Genomic DNA, 18,830 nt, shown 5'->3' on the forward strand with positions numbered 1-18,830 from the left:
TGTGACAAGAGTCATCTCATTAGGTTCTGTAATATTGCCACAGAAATGGTAGCTAGCTAGCATTTCTCTCTCAGGGCCCTTACTATTTATCCAGATACAAAGGAGGGGGGGGGTATTTTTTGGTCAGCATCAAAGTGTCACCTTCCAGATCTTTTCAATTATGTAAATGGGGACTGTGCTTTCCTATATCTTAGGGAGGAGAATATTTTGGCTCAGTTCCTTTAAGAGATGAACATTCAAGACTGGCAATATGACAGTATCCTAAGGTGGTGATAGGCTAACTTAAAATAACCTGGGAAAGGTTTTTTTTTAGTGGACTGAGTTTAATTCTCTAATGCATTTATTACTTCTTCTGGTATGCTACTGGAATAAAGGTATAATAATACTTAATAAAAGATAAAACTAAAACTAAAACAGAAGCAGTATGCTCCATCCCATAATTGGATAGACCAGGCTGTCCTGACCAAAAAAAAAAACACTTAATCTTTCCCCTGGTATAGCTGACAAAGGGAGAAGAGCCCATGGCTTAGAGGTTAATACATCTACCTAATATGTAAGTAGCCCAGGTTCGAATCCCAGAAGGGTATGGCTAACTGATGAGAACTAAATAGCTTGAAATAGATCTATACTACTCACCCTTTATTTCTTTGTCGGTAAAACATAAATTCAACACTTAATAAAAGACCAGCTACATAGTAGTTCACTGGGTTGTCCGAACCCAGCCATTTTGGTTTATCAACCAACTGTTTATGGCTTAGTGCTCCATGAGCCAGACTAATTTTGCTTGATTCTGTGAATCACAGCTTAATATGTGTGAACCTAGCACTTATTTCTGGTATCAATGCATGTTTGGACAGAGGCCCAGTTACTGAGAGGTAATAAAATTTTGATATTATCTATCAAAGAAAATCCCAAGAAAGTCCAGTTGCCTTTTGGGGAAAAAAAGCAACTTTGGGACAAACATCGTTTTGGATGATTGAGAGTCTCCATAGATAGGGATTGCATTCATAGTTCATGTATCTCAGTGTTTTCATTTTTAATGTTCAACAGTATTTTATCAAAATATATAAAATAAAGGTAAATCCCCTAGGATCAGTAGGATTTAAATATAATATTGCACTTAGGACTTTCCCCCACTTCCATCTAGTAATGGCAGAAACATGATTGGTAACATATTTTTTTCTGCCATATCTCTATGATGAGGATGCCTACATCCCATTCCCAACCCACGAGTAAGCTTTTCAGCTGGATAAACAGTAGCTTCTTGTTATTCTGTCAAGGTCCTAGAGAAGCTAGGCGGCAGCTCCCTAAGTGGCTCAGTAGCTAAGATGCTGAGCTTGTCGATCAGAAAAGTCGGTGGTTCGAATCCCTCATATAGGTCTCCTGTGTGAGCCAGGGGGGTTGGACTAGATGACCTCCAAGGTCCCTTCCAACTCTGTTACTGTTACTTCAAGCTTAAGGTATATAGACTTTATCATTTATTGCCTTGGAGAGAAGTCAGGTGACTGCATGAGTTGAAGCCCAGGCAGGATAGGACTCAGCAATGGAAACAATCATTGTTGGGCGGCTGTTGCTGTTTTTTTTTTTTTCCCTGACTCAAAGACTGTACTTGGACTCAACAACCAAGAAAAACTCTTAGAAATGCAGCTCTAGGCTAAAAGTTACTCCTAGGATACTTTGGGAAGGGGGGGGGATATTGGACAGCAAATTGTATTGTATGACCACACCAGCAAATGTAGTCATTGCAGAAACACAGAAACATAATTACACTCAAAATATTACTCAGAGTTAAAGTCTCGACTTCAAACACTGAACTAGAAAAAAAGTTCTATTCAAATTGAAAGAATACTCCAAGGGGCATAAGAAGTTAGCAGTAATTATGGAAACAGAAGCCTAAAGTAAATCTCATTTATTCCTGAGGCATCTTCTTCCCCACTTCCCTATCACTTTGAACCTTTTGCCACCATAATCAAAATGAAGCACTGTCAAATAAATTAGAATTTACTGGATGAGAGTGCTTTCAGTGAAAACAATGTTCAGTGAGACACCAGCTTTATAAACTGAAAGAGGTTTTTTATATATGTGTACAGAGTTTACATGATTCCTGTCAAAGGTTCAGAAGTTCAAAGAAGCGTTGCTGAGAAATAGTTCTATTCATGGAGTATTATTTTTATTTTCAAAGGCCTTTTTTATTTTTCTTTGTTTAGGAGCTTATTGCTTTTTTTTTTTGGCTTATATAGAAGCACAAAATGTATTATTATTTCATCAAACCAATATAAGTAAGTGAATCATTCAATCTACAGTAATTGCAATACTGTCCTAGCCTCAGATACACGCATTCTTGTTTTCTTTTTCAAAACTAACCATCCGATACTTTAGGGTTTGTTGTCACATCTCAAAGCATACAGTAAATTGTATACAAATTGTTATGAATAAAAAGTGCTTTTGCGTGTAAGTCCTAAAGGCAGTAGAGCAAAACATTAGCCACTCTACTTTTCTTCTACGTGTTTTACAGCATCCAATCACTCTTCACCTAAGCACACCTATCTTTCCCAACTACAAAGACTATTTGTTCTACCGACTGGATAAGAAGACTTCAATCTACAAAGAAGAGTATTTGGATTTTACCAAATCCTCTTATTTGTGCTTCTCAGGGAAGGGAAGCTTGCATCCCCATACCATTTACCTGGGAGCAAATTCCACTGAAATCGGTGGGATTACAGTATTTTACCCTCCCTCCCAAACAGAGCAGTGCTTATCCTTTAAGGCTGAAATATGTTCCGCTCAAAATATAGACAAGGATCTTAATGAAACGTAACTAAAGGTTAATCCGGTTTGACAAGGCGGGTCCTTGGTCTCAGGGGAGTACAGGTAGTCCTTGATTTACAACAGTTCATTTAGTGACCATTTAAAATTACAACGGCACTGAAAAAAAGTGATTTATGAGCATTTTTCACACTTATGACCATCGCAGCATCCCCCCATTTACATTCGGATGCTTGACAACTGATTCACATTTATGACCGTTGCAGAGTCCCGGAGTCATGTGATCCTCTTTTGTGCCCTTCTGAAAAGGAAATTCCACGGGGAAGCTAGATTCACTTAAGGACAGTGTGATTAATGTAAGAACTGCCCCATTCACTTAGCAAATGTGGCGAGAACAGTCGTAACACTGGAGCAAATTCACTTTAACCAATGTCTCCCCTAACGACATAAATTTTTTTACCATTGGCAAATGGTAAAAAAAATCTCATAATCCCACTTTGCTAAATCGCCGGGCAATTCCTTTCAAAGGTGGAGCCTCTCTCAAGCTCAGCCGCGCTCAAAAGAGGGACCGAAGCGGACCCAGTTCATTTCCCTTAAAAGAACTTCCCTGGGATTTCGCCCAAAAGAGTTTTCTAGCGCCCACCGTCTATATAATATACTAAAAAGAACGAGCTCTGGGAACCGGCGGAGATTTTTTTTTTTAATTTTTTTTTTTTTTTTAGCGTTTGCAGCGGCGCTTTGGGCAAGAAAAGAGACTTACGAAGAACGGTCGGGGGCGAAGAAATCCACCGCGAAGCCGAAGTAACTGCCGTCGGAGCCCGAGTATACAACCGGGCTCTCCGCGTCCAGGTTGAAGGCGTACCCCGGCGCTACCAGGCGACCGGCGAAGAATAACAGATAGAGATAACCAATAACCATGGTGAGCCCAGGAATGCCCAGCTGATGCCTCAGGGAGAGAGTGTGTGTGAATGTGTGAGTGAGTGAGTGAGTGTGAGAGAGAGAGAGGGAGAGAGAGAGAGGCGGATCTTCCCGGATTTCTGATTGCCCGCCGGCCCCCCTCCGTCTATCCGATGCCCAGCAGCGGAGGAGAAAGCGGCTGTGGCAACGCCGAGCAGAGGCGGCGGAGGGAAGGCAAAGAAGAAGAAGAAAAAAAAACCAAAAAAAAAAAAAAAACCACCCGACGTCCTTTGACGGACTGCAAAATACTCCCAGCCAGCCGGGCTCAAGCACTTCCTTTTTTGTTTTCTTCCCTGTTTTTCCCCCGGACGGGTACGAGCGAGGACGTGGGCGGAGAAATCAGCAACCGCCGTCGCCAGCTCTATAGCGCGGTCGATCCGCCCCTTTCGGGTTTTTTTTCCCCCGCAAAGAGAGAAGGAGGAGGAGGGCGAAAAAAGAAAGCAAAGCGTCGCGTCGCGGGCTCTGCGGCCGCCGAAAGAGGACGGGCGCGCGCGCGCTGGTGCCGGAGGGCTGGGAGGTGGTGGGGGGTGGGGAGGGGAGGGACCCCGGCTGGGGTCACCCTGAGGTGTTTTTTTTTTTTTTTAATTTGATTTATATGCCGCCCTTCTCCGAAGACTCAGGGCGGCTTACAATGTGCTCAGCAATAGCCTTCATCCTTTTGTATATTTTATACAAAGTCAGTTTATTGCCCCCACAATCTGGGTCCTCAATTTACCTACCTTAGAAAGGATGGAAGGCTGAGTCAACCTTGAGCCTTGGCGAAATTCGAACCCTGCAGTAATTGCAGGCAGCTGGTCTTAATAACCAGCTTAATAACAGGGTGCCTTAAACCCCTGTACTACCAAGGCTCATTTTATTTCATTTTATATATATATATATATAATAATATACACTCCGGGAATAGGCGGTCCTGCAATAGGCTTTGACGTTTAGGAGGCTCGAGGAAGTCTCCAGGATGGCTGGGCCGAAAGCTGCGCGCTTTTAAACAATGCTATTAATAGGATACATAATAATTCGGAGGGGAGGGTGGGGGGTGGAGATGGACGGAGCGTTTGCAGGACCTGAGAATTTAGAAGAGCCAAGATTCTGAGCGGGGTCTAGGCATGCGCGGAGCAACCAGACGGCTGCCCGTCTGGAAAGCGGACATGCCGAATGGACTCGGCTGTTCAGAGTCCCAGGTTGGTTGGAATGAAGGGGTGTGTGTGTGGGGGGGGGGGGGATTTGGAACGCTGTGCGCTCGATCTTCAGCCCGCCCACCGACCGGGGATGGGGGGAAGAGTTCGTGGACGTCTCGTCGTCCTTCGAAGTGCGCTGGAGACGATGAGTCTCCAAGGGTTTGCTTTATTTCTCCAACCCTGCCCTTTCATGCGACCTCTACGTGCGCGAAAGGCAGACGCGGGAAGGCGAATTGCAAAATTCGCAAGGAGATAGAAAGATCGCCTCTGCCTTCGCTAACGTTCGCCGTGGTGAGTTCCTTTTCGCGACCCGACAAGTTTGGGTTTAAATCGAGACCCTTTGGTAAATTATTTTAATTTAAATTATTCAGGGCTGTGATTTTCCCAACCCCCCAAACGTCTACACGAAAGGGTGAGTCATAAGAGTGGCGATTCTTCATCTGTGGCTTAAATATTTAAAGAGGCCAGTAAGGGGGGCCAAAAATGGTATCGTTTTTTAAAGAAGAAAGTTGCTTAGACATCTATGGAGTCCCAAAGGTGCTTTTTCAAGATGCTTAGACCTTTTTTTTTTTTTTTTTTTGGTAATTTGTTTTGTTCTGATGAGCTCCCTGTTGTGCATAATTCTCCATAGCCAATTATTCTTGTAGTTTGATGAGGTTCTTTTTGCATTTGCTTAAGTCAAAGTTGAAACTGAAAATACAGTTATTAGCAAAGCACCCTTTCACATATTGTTTGCTAGGAAATGTGATAATATGTACCAAGGGTCAAAAAGGCCATCCTATTATCTCCAATCCAAGGCCATGCAATTACCCCTCATGTGCTTCCTATCTTTGGGATAAATGAGAACATAGGGATTGTTTTAATCATACTTTCCTGAGAACTAACTTAAATAAATCCAATAGAGTTCAGTGGAATTTACTTCTCACTCCACGGGAAACTGCTATAGCGCAGGCCAGTCATTCCTTTCAATATTTGCCTATTTCGACACCCTGCAACTTTGGATAAAACAGGCAAAGGTCTTTTTTTCTATCAATTACATACAATTCTTTTAACTGGAAATACCAGGGATTTTCTACTTGCTGAGACTGTGCTTTGCTTGACCTCTAGACTATACACCTCCCAATTAACTTACTTAGTATGGGCCATAAATTTCATTTGAACAAGGACCCTTTAAATTTAAATAAACACACTTATCCAACTTGGCATCCTCTATATCAGTGGTGGGTTGCCCCCAGTTCAGACCAGTTCGCAAGAACCGGTTATAAAACCGGTGGGAGGCCCACCGCCCTGGATGTCATCATCAGTGATCTCTGCATGCGCAAATCCCATTGTGAACCGGTAGTAAAGGTAAGTAGAACCCACCCCTGCTCTAAATGTTTTGGATTGTAATTCCAATAATACCCAGTGAAATAATTTTCGAGATACAATGAAGGAATAGCAGTGTGTGGAAATAGGGTTTGTGGTGAAATGGTCTGGGGTGGGATTTTTTTTTTAATTGTTGTTAAATATTTCCTATTTATTGGTCATCACATACATATGAGCCAATCACATGAACCAATACTTGTTTGGCATATGAAGATCTGATTGCAGATCATTATTTAGCCTATAAACCTTACCTTGAACTAGTCACTGGCTAGTTCACACATCGTGCTAATAATAATGTGGTTTCATTGGATTATCTATAGTTAAACAAACTGCTTTAGCACCATGACAACTATCAGTGTCTCATAGGACAGTGGTAAAGATAAAGGGAGGGGAAGAACTGAGCTCCTCAAGAACAAGAGGATAGCATAACAAATGAAATTATTGGTACTTTTCAGCACTTGAGTGATGGGCACTCAACTGAGTTTTCAAACTGAATATCAAACTGAATATAAATCAGCAGTGTGATGGGGCTGCAAAAAATAAAAGGAAGATGCAATTTTAGGCTGCATCAACAGAAATATGTTTTCCAAATCACTTTATCCTTCTTCGGATACACTCCATCTGAAGTATTGTGCACTACACTTTAAGAAGATTCAGAGAAATTGGAAAGGTTCAGAGAAGGGCAACAAGGGTGATTAGAGAACTAGAAACCAAGTCATGTAAAAAAAGACAGAAGTAGATGAGCATGTTTAGCCTGGAAAAATGTGACTTAGGGCAGCAGCCAACCTTTTGGGCAACAGGGACTGCTTCCGTGGAGAGGTTTTTCTGTGGACCGGAGGGGGCGTGGTTTCACATGCTGCCTGCATCGCACAAATGGGACTTCACTTGTTTGTGGGGTCTGGTTGCTGGCATGTGATGGACCAGTGCTGGTCCATGGATTGGGGGTTAGGGACATATGACAGCATTCTTCAAATCACTTAAAGTTGTCACAGAGAAAAAAGATCAGGTTTTTTTGTCTCATTCCAGAGTTCAGAACAAGAAATAATGGAATTGAATTACAGGAAAGCAGGCATTGATTCCTATTGAATTCTAGAAGAAATAGGCTTAGCAATCAATGCAATTTATTGTTGGACATCAATTACTGAGAGAAGTGGTAGACTTCCTTCGCTAGATATGTACTAACAATGGCTAGCTAGCTCTATGCCTGGCATCATGAAAGCCAGCTGAGTGACCTTTTCTGGGCCAGTCACTTTCCCTCAGCCCAATTTACCTCCCGGTTGTTGTGGGGAAAATAGGAGGAAGGAGGAGACTAAATCACTAGACTACTAAGTGAGGTGTGTATGTATAATGCTTGTGTTAAAATGTATAAGAAAATGTTAGAAAATCCTAAAATTAAGAGTAGGTTTTCCTGTGCAAAGCAATGGCAGTTGAAAGAAGTTTTGCAACTCTTGTGGTGGTATTAGGAATTTGAATAAAAAGCAAATGCTGTTATCCTTGCAGCAGATTCAATGCTAGGCAATCTCTCAAGCATTGAAAGCTAGGAGTCCTTTTATTTAAGGAAATCAGGTTATATGTATGCACACCGGAGCATGTTCAATGGCTTCAGGAAAAGGAGTCCTGGATGACAGTAAATCGAGAAAAAGAGGAATTGTATTGCTTGCAACAGAATGAAAAATAAAATATTTATAACTTGAATAAATGTGAGTTGAGAACTGTGCCACTTTTTTGATTTTCAAAAACAGGTAAAAATATAAACTGACAAGAAAGAAAATGTTTATGAAAGAAAAAAGATCAAAAAGAAAACAGATGCAAAAAGAAAAGAAAAAAAACAAGAAAAAATGACTTGGCTTTCTTAGGTACAGATATGAATAAAAAAATACATTAGACTCTTACTCTAAGGTTAACATTTGTCTATATTATTTTTATAGTCCCATACACTCCTAAATCCAAAAATGGATCAATTTTGGATCAAAAATCCAAAAATGGTTTCCCAGTAGAAACAAAATTATTCAAGGTCTTTTCCTTATTAAAACTGTCAACTTCACCGTCTACACCAATTCCATCAACTTCAATATCCATTCTTCCATTGTAGGTATTTGTAGATCCTTCCACCTTTGTGGAAGTCTCACTTCTATTATCGTACATAAAAGCAAAGTTGCATAAGATGTTTCCATTTATTTGTTTCCATTAAGCCCAAAAGAAAAGTCTCTGGCCCACAGTATTGTTGAATGGTATTGCATCTGTTTAAATCTGCATCAGACTTCGTGAGAAGGCTGTTTTGAAGAATTTACTTTCAGTTTGAACTACTGCAGTTCTTTGTCAAGCAGCTGCTTATTTGTTCAGCACCATGACACTTCTGAACTGAAAGCATACTAAATTTGAAAAGATTTTAAGTACTGAAGATTAGTTTTCTTCAACTCTCCCAGAAAAGTTTACTACTGTATTGTTTTTTCTTACTGGGTTTTCTTTCCAAACATTATTTTCCCCTACGTTACTTATCTTTTGATACTTGTCACAAGCAGCTGATTTCATTAAAGCAGTCATTTGCTGAGTCAGTGAAACCACTTCCCACTCATCTCCCACCCAATTTAGTCACCATTATCCTGGAAAAGAAATAATGTTACTCCTTACACTTACTAAAAATATTCTAGCCATTTGTTTGGGTTTGAGACAGCCATTCCTGTGCGGGTATGTCTGCCCAACCTAATAGTTTAAAACTGTTAGTCTATATTCCCTGATCATGCTAAGCAATGACTTGCTTAAATCATGTTTTTATTGACCAAATTACATTTGGTTGGGTTCATACATTAAAAAAAAAAAAAAACTAGGTAAAGACTTTGACTTAACACAATGTTTAAAACAATCGTAATAAGAAATCTGTTTAAAATCTCAGAACAAGTTTATTTTTTCCCCTAATACTTTATCAGACATTTTTTCTGCATTTGAAACTACCAAAAACCACCTCTAACCATAAGCCCAAAATCTTTTCATAACTACTTGTGAATTATTTGAATCAGGTCTTAACAAGTTACTACATTTAAGTATGGCAAACACTGCCAGTATATCCTAAAGGGACATAATAACCTAACTGAAGAAGTTTTGTTTCTAAAAAAATGTTGAAAATGGCTTTTGGCAAAGAAATCGGTAGATATTATTGTTAGTCACCTGAACTACCTCATTGGGGCTAGGAATCCCTTTATTTTTGCCACTATAACACTGTTCAGAATTTGTGTCTAACTAAGAATGATCCCAAGCCTGGAATGTAAAATTTCGGGATTGGTTGGGGTTTATGCAGCTCACCAACCTCTCTTGCTATTCCTAAAAAACCCTCACATTGTGGGAAACCAGAGATTTTTGGCTACAGTATATTATTGCATTTAGTGAGTGGATGGTGGTGGATAAGAAACAAACATATTACCTTCAGACTTTAAAGGTATGTAAAGCACCAGGTTTCTTCCCCCTTCCATTCCTTCCAGAGTCACTTTTAGAATATAGAGCCTACCATGCCATGCAAAACCTGGTGTGTCCCTCAAATTGAGGGAAATTGCACACTCCTGTCTAGACAAACAGGATAACAATTTGCTTCTAGTCCTTTGCTCCTGTGTCTAAATTAACGCTTGTCATGCTGCCTGGATTTGGGGAGTGATTAAATCTGATAGATAAGTGACTAACAAAATATTACTAATACCTGTATCAGTCTGGATAGACAAAAACAATTTGTGGTTAAGTACAGCTCTTGTGAGCAGTCAATTTTATATCACAGAGAAGTAGTTGTAAAAATCACATTTCTAGTGTAATTTGCTTGGTGGCCGAGCATGGCTACAAAATGAGGCAACATGGTTGGAATCTCCTTCCCGACAATAAAGAAAATGTGCTGAGATATTTATATTTGTTCTGTTTTCCAATTGGCAGAGGTCACCAGAAGTAATATCTAAAAGCACGACTGATACTCTTTCTGTCCCTTATCTGGGCCTTAAACCTGACTGTAAAGGGTCCAGATAAACCTTCTTACCAAGGATCCTCCGAAGCTGCAGCGCAACCACCTTTGCAACAACTTTCCTTAAAATGGGGAGGTGGGAGACTGGATGGAAAGGTCTAGCAATGGCTTGAGTGGAGGTGCACCAGGACCTCTTTAAATGGTGCTGGAAATACCCCATCTCAAGGATGAGTTAATCATCACTAAGATCTATCCACGTCACCTCCCAGGTGATCTTGACCAACCAGGAGGGTCATGGATCTAAATCATAGTTGAACATGCTTATAGTCTGAAGATCCAGTCTACTTTCTATGTCCAACCAGATCAAACTGTTCCCAGTTATCTCTTCCCCAGGAATCTCCAAAGGACTTGCATGCTTGGCCTCCAACTGAGAACAGATTCAAGCCATTTTATTCACCAGGTGTACTGAAAATTTCTCAGCACGACCCTGAAGATGAACTTCAAAGTCCCTTTATCCAGACAAGATTGGGTAACCCTAAACAGGGCTGTTTGATGTTTTGTTATTCTTACTGCCACAAAGTAGACTTAATAGCAGATGCAACTAGTGATTGATAAGATTAGTCCCTTGTCTTCTTCCAGTGATGGTCTAAACGTCTCTTGATCGTTTTCAGTTCCCCCAACTTTATAAACCACAGGGAATGTCGGGAGATAGGCCAAAACAAATTTCACAGGCCCAATATTATCCAAGGTCTGTCGCCTCCTTATTCTATGCAGTTGCCGTGGCCTCAGTAGGGCTGTATAGCAAAACTTCAGGAACAATTTTCAAATTCCTTTGGAACCCCAGTGGGTTCATCAGTCACTTAGGCCTCAATGAATTGACATGGGTTAGGATCAGGGGTGAAATGCTCCCGGTTCGGACCGGATCACTCGATCCGGTAGCGATGGCGGCGGGTGGTTTGGAGAACTGGTAGCAAGAATCCCTGCGCCCACAGGGATGAGCCGCACGATCATCAGAGGCTTTTTTTTTTTTACTTTTAAAAGCATTTTTTCTACAACCTCTTCCGATGAAAAAATGCTTTTAAAAGTAAAAAAAAAAAAAGCCTCTGATGATTGCGCGGCTCAGCTGGGATCATCAGAGGCTTTTCAAAGCATTTTTTTCTGCAACCTCTTGGCCCAGCTGAGTTGCCTGATCGGCAGAGGCTTTTCAAAAGCATTAGAAAAAAATGCTTTGAAAAGTTAAAAAAAAAAAGGCCACGCCCACCCAGTCACATTCCCCTCATCAAGCCACGCCCACAGAACCGGTAGTAACAAATTTTACATTTCACCCCTGGTTAGGATTTGATACTTTCACTCAGAAGATAACACAGAAATGGTGGTGTTTGTATAGTTAGGAATAGTTATAGCAAGAACACGTCATCGTCCTCATATATATGGCAACCGGTAGAACAACCAGCCTTAAAATTGTCAATGAAGATATCAAAGTGGTAGGTAGCTTCTGGCTTTTAGGATCAATTATCAACAATAAAGGAACAAGCAGTCAAATACGTTGCAGACTAGATTTAGTAAAGCAGTCCTGAAGGCCTTGGAAAAGATTTCCAGATACTATGATGTGTCTATACCTATAAAGATCAAAATAGTGCAAGCCATGGTATTCCCTGTGACATACTATGAAAATGAAAATTGGGCCTTAATGGATTCCATTTTACAAAAGTAGGATAGAAATAACATTGAAGACTCCTAAAACCTTACATAGCCAAGACCACTAACAAATGGATCAGTCAAACAAATCAATCCAGAGTTCTCACTTGAGGCACAAATAACCAGGGTCAAGTTATCCTGTTTTGACACATTAGATGAATACCTAGTTCCTTAGAAAACACTCTAATGCTAAGAAAGGTAGAAAGAAAGAGAATGGGACAACCACTACTGTAGCAAGTTGGATGGACTCAGTTACACTGACAAATGAATGCAACATTGGAAGACCTGATCAACTAGATTAGGGACAAAACATGGAGAAAATCTGCTTGGTTGCTAAGAGTCAACACCATTGATGGCACATAATCATTACATGACTCTTCACACTACAATTTATTGTATAAATTAACCCAACAAGAACGTTGAAAATAAATACATTAAAAACCCTGACAAGAACTCTCAGTGATTACTGCCATTTTCTCTTTTTTTTTTTTTTTTTTTTTTTTTACAATGCCAGTTCTGTTTTTAATATGTGGGAGGAAAAAGAAAAACAAAGCAGTATGAAAGAGTAGGAAGCAAGATTGACAGAAACCTCAAATGTTTCTTATTAGATGATTTCATGTTTAAAGGATGAAAATGTATTCACTTTTTTTATTTAAAAACAAAGTTACAAAAGTCTGATCAGATTAGCATTCAAAGGCAGTCCCAGCTCAGCACAACTGCTCCACTGGTTTCTTCAAAATCATTGATTTCTTTGTAGGAAGCTTGATAACGGGAGAATATCGTGGATAGGCATGCATCATGTGAGACAGACCCAGGAATCATCTGATAGAAAGCAGCCTTTGTATTAATTACAATCTTAATATTACTCTTTTGAGGAACTCATAGTGGACTGTAGTTGTTGGTTTCTTCCTTCTGAAGACCAGCAGGTACATTTAAATTAGAGAATAGATTTGAAACAATTTGGAAACAAAGTACTGATTTTAGTACTGAGAAACAAAACCAGTTTCTGTTAAGGTACTGGACCAGAAACTGGAAAGACTAAGTTCTAGCCCTTTTAGGCATGACAGCTGACTGGGTGACTTTGGGCCAGCCATTCTCAGCACAACATACCTCATAGAGGAGTTGTGGGGATAACATAAAGCAGATAGATACAAATTCAGTTTCATGTCCTAAAAGTTGGGAATTAAGGCTCATTTTTTTCTTTTCTTTTTTCTTGAAGTACCAATGTAGTCTCATTAGAGTTTTGCCTGTCAGCATACAAGCATCCCTAGATGTTTCCCTCTGGCTGTCCTTTCCTTAAATTATGATTTTGGGGGGCGGGGAGATTCAGGTTGGGTGGACAACCATTTTTATTTCCCAGAAATTTATGTGGGCATCCAAATAGCTGGAACTTAGCATTTCCATTATGCTCAGCCAAGCTGCCCTTAAAAGAATTTGCCAACCTTTATATTGAATGTCATTTGGTTGGCAGGATATTTGTGACTAATCATATTTCTGTAGAAGACATTTTTCTCCAGTAGTTTCTCATATTTCAAAATGTGGCCCCGAATGTTAGGCTGTGCAGCCTAACTGATACATCTTTCATTTACAGTTAGTTTTAAGCGTGTCAATCACATGAGGATCCCAGAAGAGAGTAAATCTATGTTCAAAGGTGTCTAGAGGAGAGGTGTCAAACTGGCGGCCCGCAGGCCATATGTGTCACATGCAGGCCACGTGCACCCCAGCTCCAAGAAGGCAAAAAAAATTGTGATACGTCATGTGACATCAACGTGATGCGGCAAGCTTGACACCTGTGGTCTAGAGCAACAGTGATAAGTGGGTCACATCATGAAACACACAGAAAAGAGGCTCACTCTTACCATCAGATACACCTCCCAATCACTGGTCAGCTGCTGCTCCAAATGACCTGGATTTCTGAACCAAGGATCAACTCGGCATTCTTAGTTTGTGTCAGCCCAATCTCGAGTCCCTTTCATCAGGGCACCATCAAAGAAGCAAGAACCACAGAGATTTTGATTTAAAAATGTTTAATGCAAGAATTGGAAATGTATCAAATCTTGGAAAATGTAGTTTATCTCAGTTTTAATACTGAGTTCATTAAGGTAGACTCTATTTGAAAGTTTAGAATTTCTTTGTCTTAGATTTTCTGCAACCAGGACTGAGCTGCTACTTATTGGAAAAGCCACTAACAAACTCTGCCATCTGTTGTTTATGTCCAGATTTCCTATACTTACTTTCTCAGTGTCTTCAATCTCTCACATCTGGCTTGAAAGATCCCAGTTTCTCCAACACTCAAAGTAGAATGGCCCCAATAAAACAGTGCCCTAAGACCGAACAGGAAAGTGTGCCCTTACTAGCCTAAGGGGCTACTTCCACTGAGAATCATCTGACTGTGACCTTCACCCTGAATGGTTGGTGAAATGTCAGATTAGGCCCAGGAAAACTGCTATTTCAGATATGGATTGGGAACAAGATGAAGGCAAAATAATGAAGATGTGGCAGAAAAAAACAGGCCACCTGGGCATATTCATGCTACTGTTAGGCACAAGAATGAAAAGGCCCATATAGTGTAGATGGGTTGTGGTATTTCTGAACAGTACAGGCCTCTGACCCGGTGTCGATCCCTCGTGGCTCCTTGGTTCACCGAGGAACTGAGGGAGATGAAACGCCGGAAAAGACGCCTAGAGAGCGGTTGGAGGGCCATTCGCGCTGAATCTGACCGAACACTGGTAAGGTCGCATATTAAGACCTACCTAGTGGCGATAAAGACAGCAAAGTTTAATTACTTTTCCGCCTCTATTGCGTCATCAGGGAATCGTCCGGCTGCCCTGTTCAGGGTAACCCGCTCCCTGCTCCATCTGGGAGCGCGGGAGGATCCCTTGGAAGGCAGGGCGGAGGATTTCGGACAATACCTGCATGACAAAATCGCTCAGATCCGGGGGGATTTGGACTCTGACTGGGTAGATCAGGGCAGGGTGACGAGGAATAGTCTTGAGAATGTTATCTGGGAGGAGTTTGATGCTGTGACTCCCGATGATGTGGACAGGATCTTGGGGAGACTTAGTGCGGCCACATGTTTACTGGACCCGTGTCCCTCCTGGTTGGTACTGGCCTCCCGGGAGGTTACACGAGGCTGGCTCCAGGGTGTTATCAACGCTTCGTTGAGTGAGGGTTACTTCCCCGCGGCCTTGAAGGAGGCGGTGGTGAGGCCTCTCCTCAAGAAGCCGTCCCTGGATCCAGCAATATTGGCCAACTACCGTCCTGTCTCCAACCTTCGCTTCCTGGCGAAGGTTGTTGAGAGTGTGGTCGCGCGACAGTTCCCGCAATTCCTGGAGGAAACATCCTATCTGGATCCGTTCCAGTCTGGTTTCAGGCCTGGGCACAGCACGGAAACGGCATTGGTCGCGTTGGTTGATGATCTCTGGAGGGCTCGGGACAGGGGTTGCTCCTCTGTTCTGGTCGTTAGACCTCTCAGCGGCTTTTGATACCATCGACCATGGTATCATGCTGCACCGGTTGGAAGAGTTGGGGATGGGGGGCACCGTGTTACGGTGGTTCTCCTCCTTTCTCTCCGACCGGTCGCAGTTCGTGTTGGCAGGGGGGCAGAGGTCGACCTCGAGGCCTCTTATATGTGGAGTGCCTCAGGGTCGGTCCTCTCGCCCCTCCTGTTCAACATTTATGTGAAGCCGCTGGGCGAGATCATCCGTAGCTTTGGGGTGAGATACCATCAGTACGCTGATGATACTCAGCTGTACATCTCCACCCCAGGCCACCCCAACGATGCCCTTGAAGTGATGTCCCAGTGCCTGGAGGCTGTACGGATCTGGATGGGGAGGAACAGGCTCAAGCTCAACCCTTCCAAGACTGAGTGGCTGTGGTTCCTGGCATCCCAATATAGTCAGTTGACTCCATCACTGACTATTGGGGGCGAGTCTTTGGCCCCCACAGAGAGGGCTCGCAATCTGGGAGTCCTCCTGGATACGCAGCTGTCCTTGGAGGAACATCTGACGGCTGTAACCAGGGGGACCTTTTATCAGGTTCGCCTGATCCGCCAGTTGCGGCCCTTTCTTGATCGGGATTCCTTGTGCACAGTCACTCATGCCCTCGTAACCTCTCGCCTTGATTACTGCAATGCTCTCTACATGGGGCTCCCCTTGAGGAGCACCCGGAGGCTCCAACTGGTCCAGAACGCAGCAGCACGGGTAGTGACGGAAGCAGCGTGGCGCTCCCATGTAACACCGCTCCTGCGTGAACTGCACTGGCTCCCGGTGGTCTTCCGGGTGCGCTTCAAGGTGTTGGTTATCACCTTTAAAGCGCTCCATGGCATAGGGCATAGCTATCTTCGAGACCGCCTACTGCCACCGACGACCTCCCACCGACCCGTGCGCTCCCACAGAGAGGGCCTCCTCAGGGTGCCATCAGCCAAACAATGCAGGCTGGTGACCCCCAGGGGGAGGGCCTTCTCTGTGGGGGCACCTACCCTCTGGAATCAGTTGCCCCCTGAGATAAGGAGAATCCATGACCTCAGTGCCTTCCGCCGTGCCCTTAAAACTTTCTTTTTTCAACAAGCCGGGCTGGCTTAATTTCTTTTTAAGGGTTTTTTTAATTGTTCTGTTTTGCTTATCGTTTTAATTAATGGGGCCAAATCTATATATATTTTTAAATGTGTTTTAATATTTGTATCTGATGTTTTTATCTGGCTGTTCACCGCCCTGAGTCCTCAGGGAGAAGGGCGGTATACAAATTCAAAAATAAAATAAATAAAATAAAAGAGGATTGTGATTTCTGCTGAATCATTCAAATATAGCCCCCTCCATTATTTACATATTCTTATATACAAATTTACATTTCCAATACTTATTTCTATTTTTACTTTCTGATTATTGGTGTATATATACATGGATATTTTGGTGATGTTACACCGTGATAGAAAAACTATTATAATTTGTTTTTGTTTTTGTTGAACTATAATAAAAATTTAAAAAAAAAATAGCCCCCTCCATAACAACATAAATCTAAGTGCCACACATTTCTGCTCTATCTTGCATTGTGACACCTGCTTTGATTTCTATTAATTTACTGGACTATGAAGAAACAATTGTGTATTGCCTGTTTCCTTTCCTTTCCTTGTTCTAATTCCAGGAATAAATGATTCATCAAAACTTCACCAAAGACAGGAATCAGAAATCAGACTCACATGAAATTCCATCGTCTTCTAAACGGAACAGTGACTCTGCTCTGTTAGATCTATATCAGAACTCATGACCCTTAAACTTATTTTCCCTCAGGAAATGTCCAAATGTCCACAAGATACATTTAGGTGTTTTCCTGTAATTGTCTAAAAATAGTATGTAAAATAATATAAATTAACAGTCAACATGTTAGGAGGGGAAAACACTGAAAGATGCTTGACATATTTGGTATATAGAACCTTTGGTTATTTACAGGAAAAAAAATCTTCATTAATTTGTATGTTATGATTCAGTACCTGGACTGGATTAAAAATCTGTCTCCCGTTTGCTATTTTTAGTTTTTCCTGAACCAAGCAGTTAATATAATCAATATGAAAAGTATAGATAACTATGAGATCAAGTCCAAATATGGACTTTCACATGAATAGAAAATATGTGAGTTGGCTTCACTTTTAACCTGAAGTAGTTTTCCAGTTTTCTGTCATAAAAGCTGCCTAATATGCCTAACAATATCCCATAGGCAGTATCTTCATCATTAATGCTGTTTTATCAAGAGAATTATCAATATATTTTGCAGAGTGTGGCTTACTGTATTCCTGCATAACAATTTATCTTACAGAGAAAACAAGTTTTTGGTTTTTTGAAACCCAGGAGAATATAGTGAGAGATTCATAACAGCACATATGCTTATCCAGATTTGCAAATACTGAGTTACCAGTCATTTTAATATAATATATTAAGACTTTTTTTTCTATGTATTCTCATACAAAAAGGCATCATAATAAATATACTGCTCAAAAAAATAAAGGGAATACAAGCAGAAGACATTCGATATCTGAATGAATGAAATAGCCTTATTAAATACTTTGTTCTTTACATACAGTAGTTTATACACTGTTCAAACAACTAAAGGGAACACAAAACTATTGTATGTAATGAACAAAGTATTTAATAAGGCTATTTCATTCATTCAGATCTCAGATGTCTTCTGCTTGTGTTCCCTTTATTTTTTTGAGCAGTGTATATTACATTAAGCAAAGCAGAAAATATTTATTCAAGCTATAATATAGTTAAACTCTATTCTAGGTTTGCATCCAAAATGATCAATAAACCATCTCTTTGAGCTTGGACACTGAACAAGCTACATCAGTGGAATCAATACCTTAGAAATTCTCCAATGTGCCATATATTTTAAATTTAATTTGCATACATAGTAGCATATATGGACTTCACTATTTTCAGTTTCTTCTTTATTCTCCCTCCCTTCCACAATTAATGCATACAAATTTGGTAAAAGTGTTTAAAATAAAGCCCTTTCTAAGCAGAACATGGATTGTATATTAAAATCCCTGGTTCAATCCCTGTTTGCTATATTCAAACAATGTATTATGAATTTATTGGCATCTATTGTGAATCCATTTTTTTAAAAAAAATAAAATAAAGCAGCTTTAAATACTGTTGGCTATGTCTGACATTATGGATAGGAAATATACCTGTTTCTAAATCTTGGAGGGCTGCTGGCAATTAGGTAGCCTATATTAATCAAAACTGAATTATGCTCTGATATAAGTCAGCTTCCTATGAATTCAGAACTCCCTTCTGAAACATTATTTTTATAGTAAAGTCTTGTTCACTATAGTTCTGTGAAAGTGAAGCTAATGATCTGAAAGCTACAATTGACCTGAATTTTATGTATCTTTATACATAAAAGAGCCCTAACATACCTGAAATACTCTAGAA

The 18,830-nt window shown here is 40.9% G+C and overlaps 1 protein-coding gene across 1 annotated transcript in view; it reads right to left on the reverse strand.

Moving 5' to 3' along the window:
• The window catches only part of ITGAV (integrin subunit alpha V), an 89,110-nt gene extending 85,241 nt beyond the window's left edge, over positions 1 to 3,869 (reverse strand). Inside the window, exon 1 of the mRNA XM_070941900.1 lies at positions 3,527 to 3,869. Coding sequence (XP_070798001.1) covers positions 3,527 to 3,684 — 158 coding nt within the window. The 5' untranslated portion in view covers positions 3,685 to 3,869. The remainder of the gene's footprint in view (positions 1 to 3,526) is intronic.
• Between the last annotated feature and the right edge of the window lie 14,961 nt (positions 3,870 to 18,830).

This window comes from Pituophis catenifer, unplaced genomic scaffold, assembly GCF_029215685.1.
Source record: "Pituophis catenifer annectens isolate HBS135680 unplaced genomic scaffold, rPitCat1.0.hap2 SCAF_1, whole genome shotgun sequence".
Classification (NCBI taxonomy): domain Eukaryota; kingdom Metazoa; phylum Chordata; class Lepidosauria; order Squamata; family Colubridae; genus Pituophis; species Pituophis catenifer.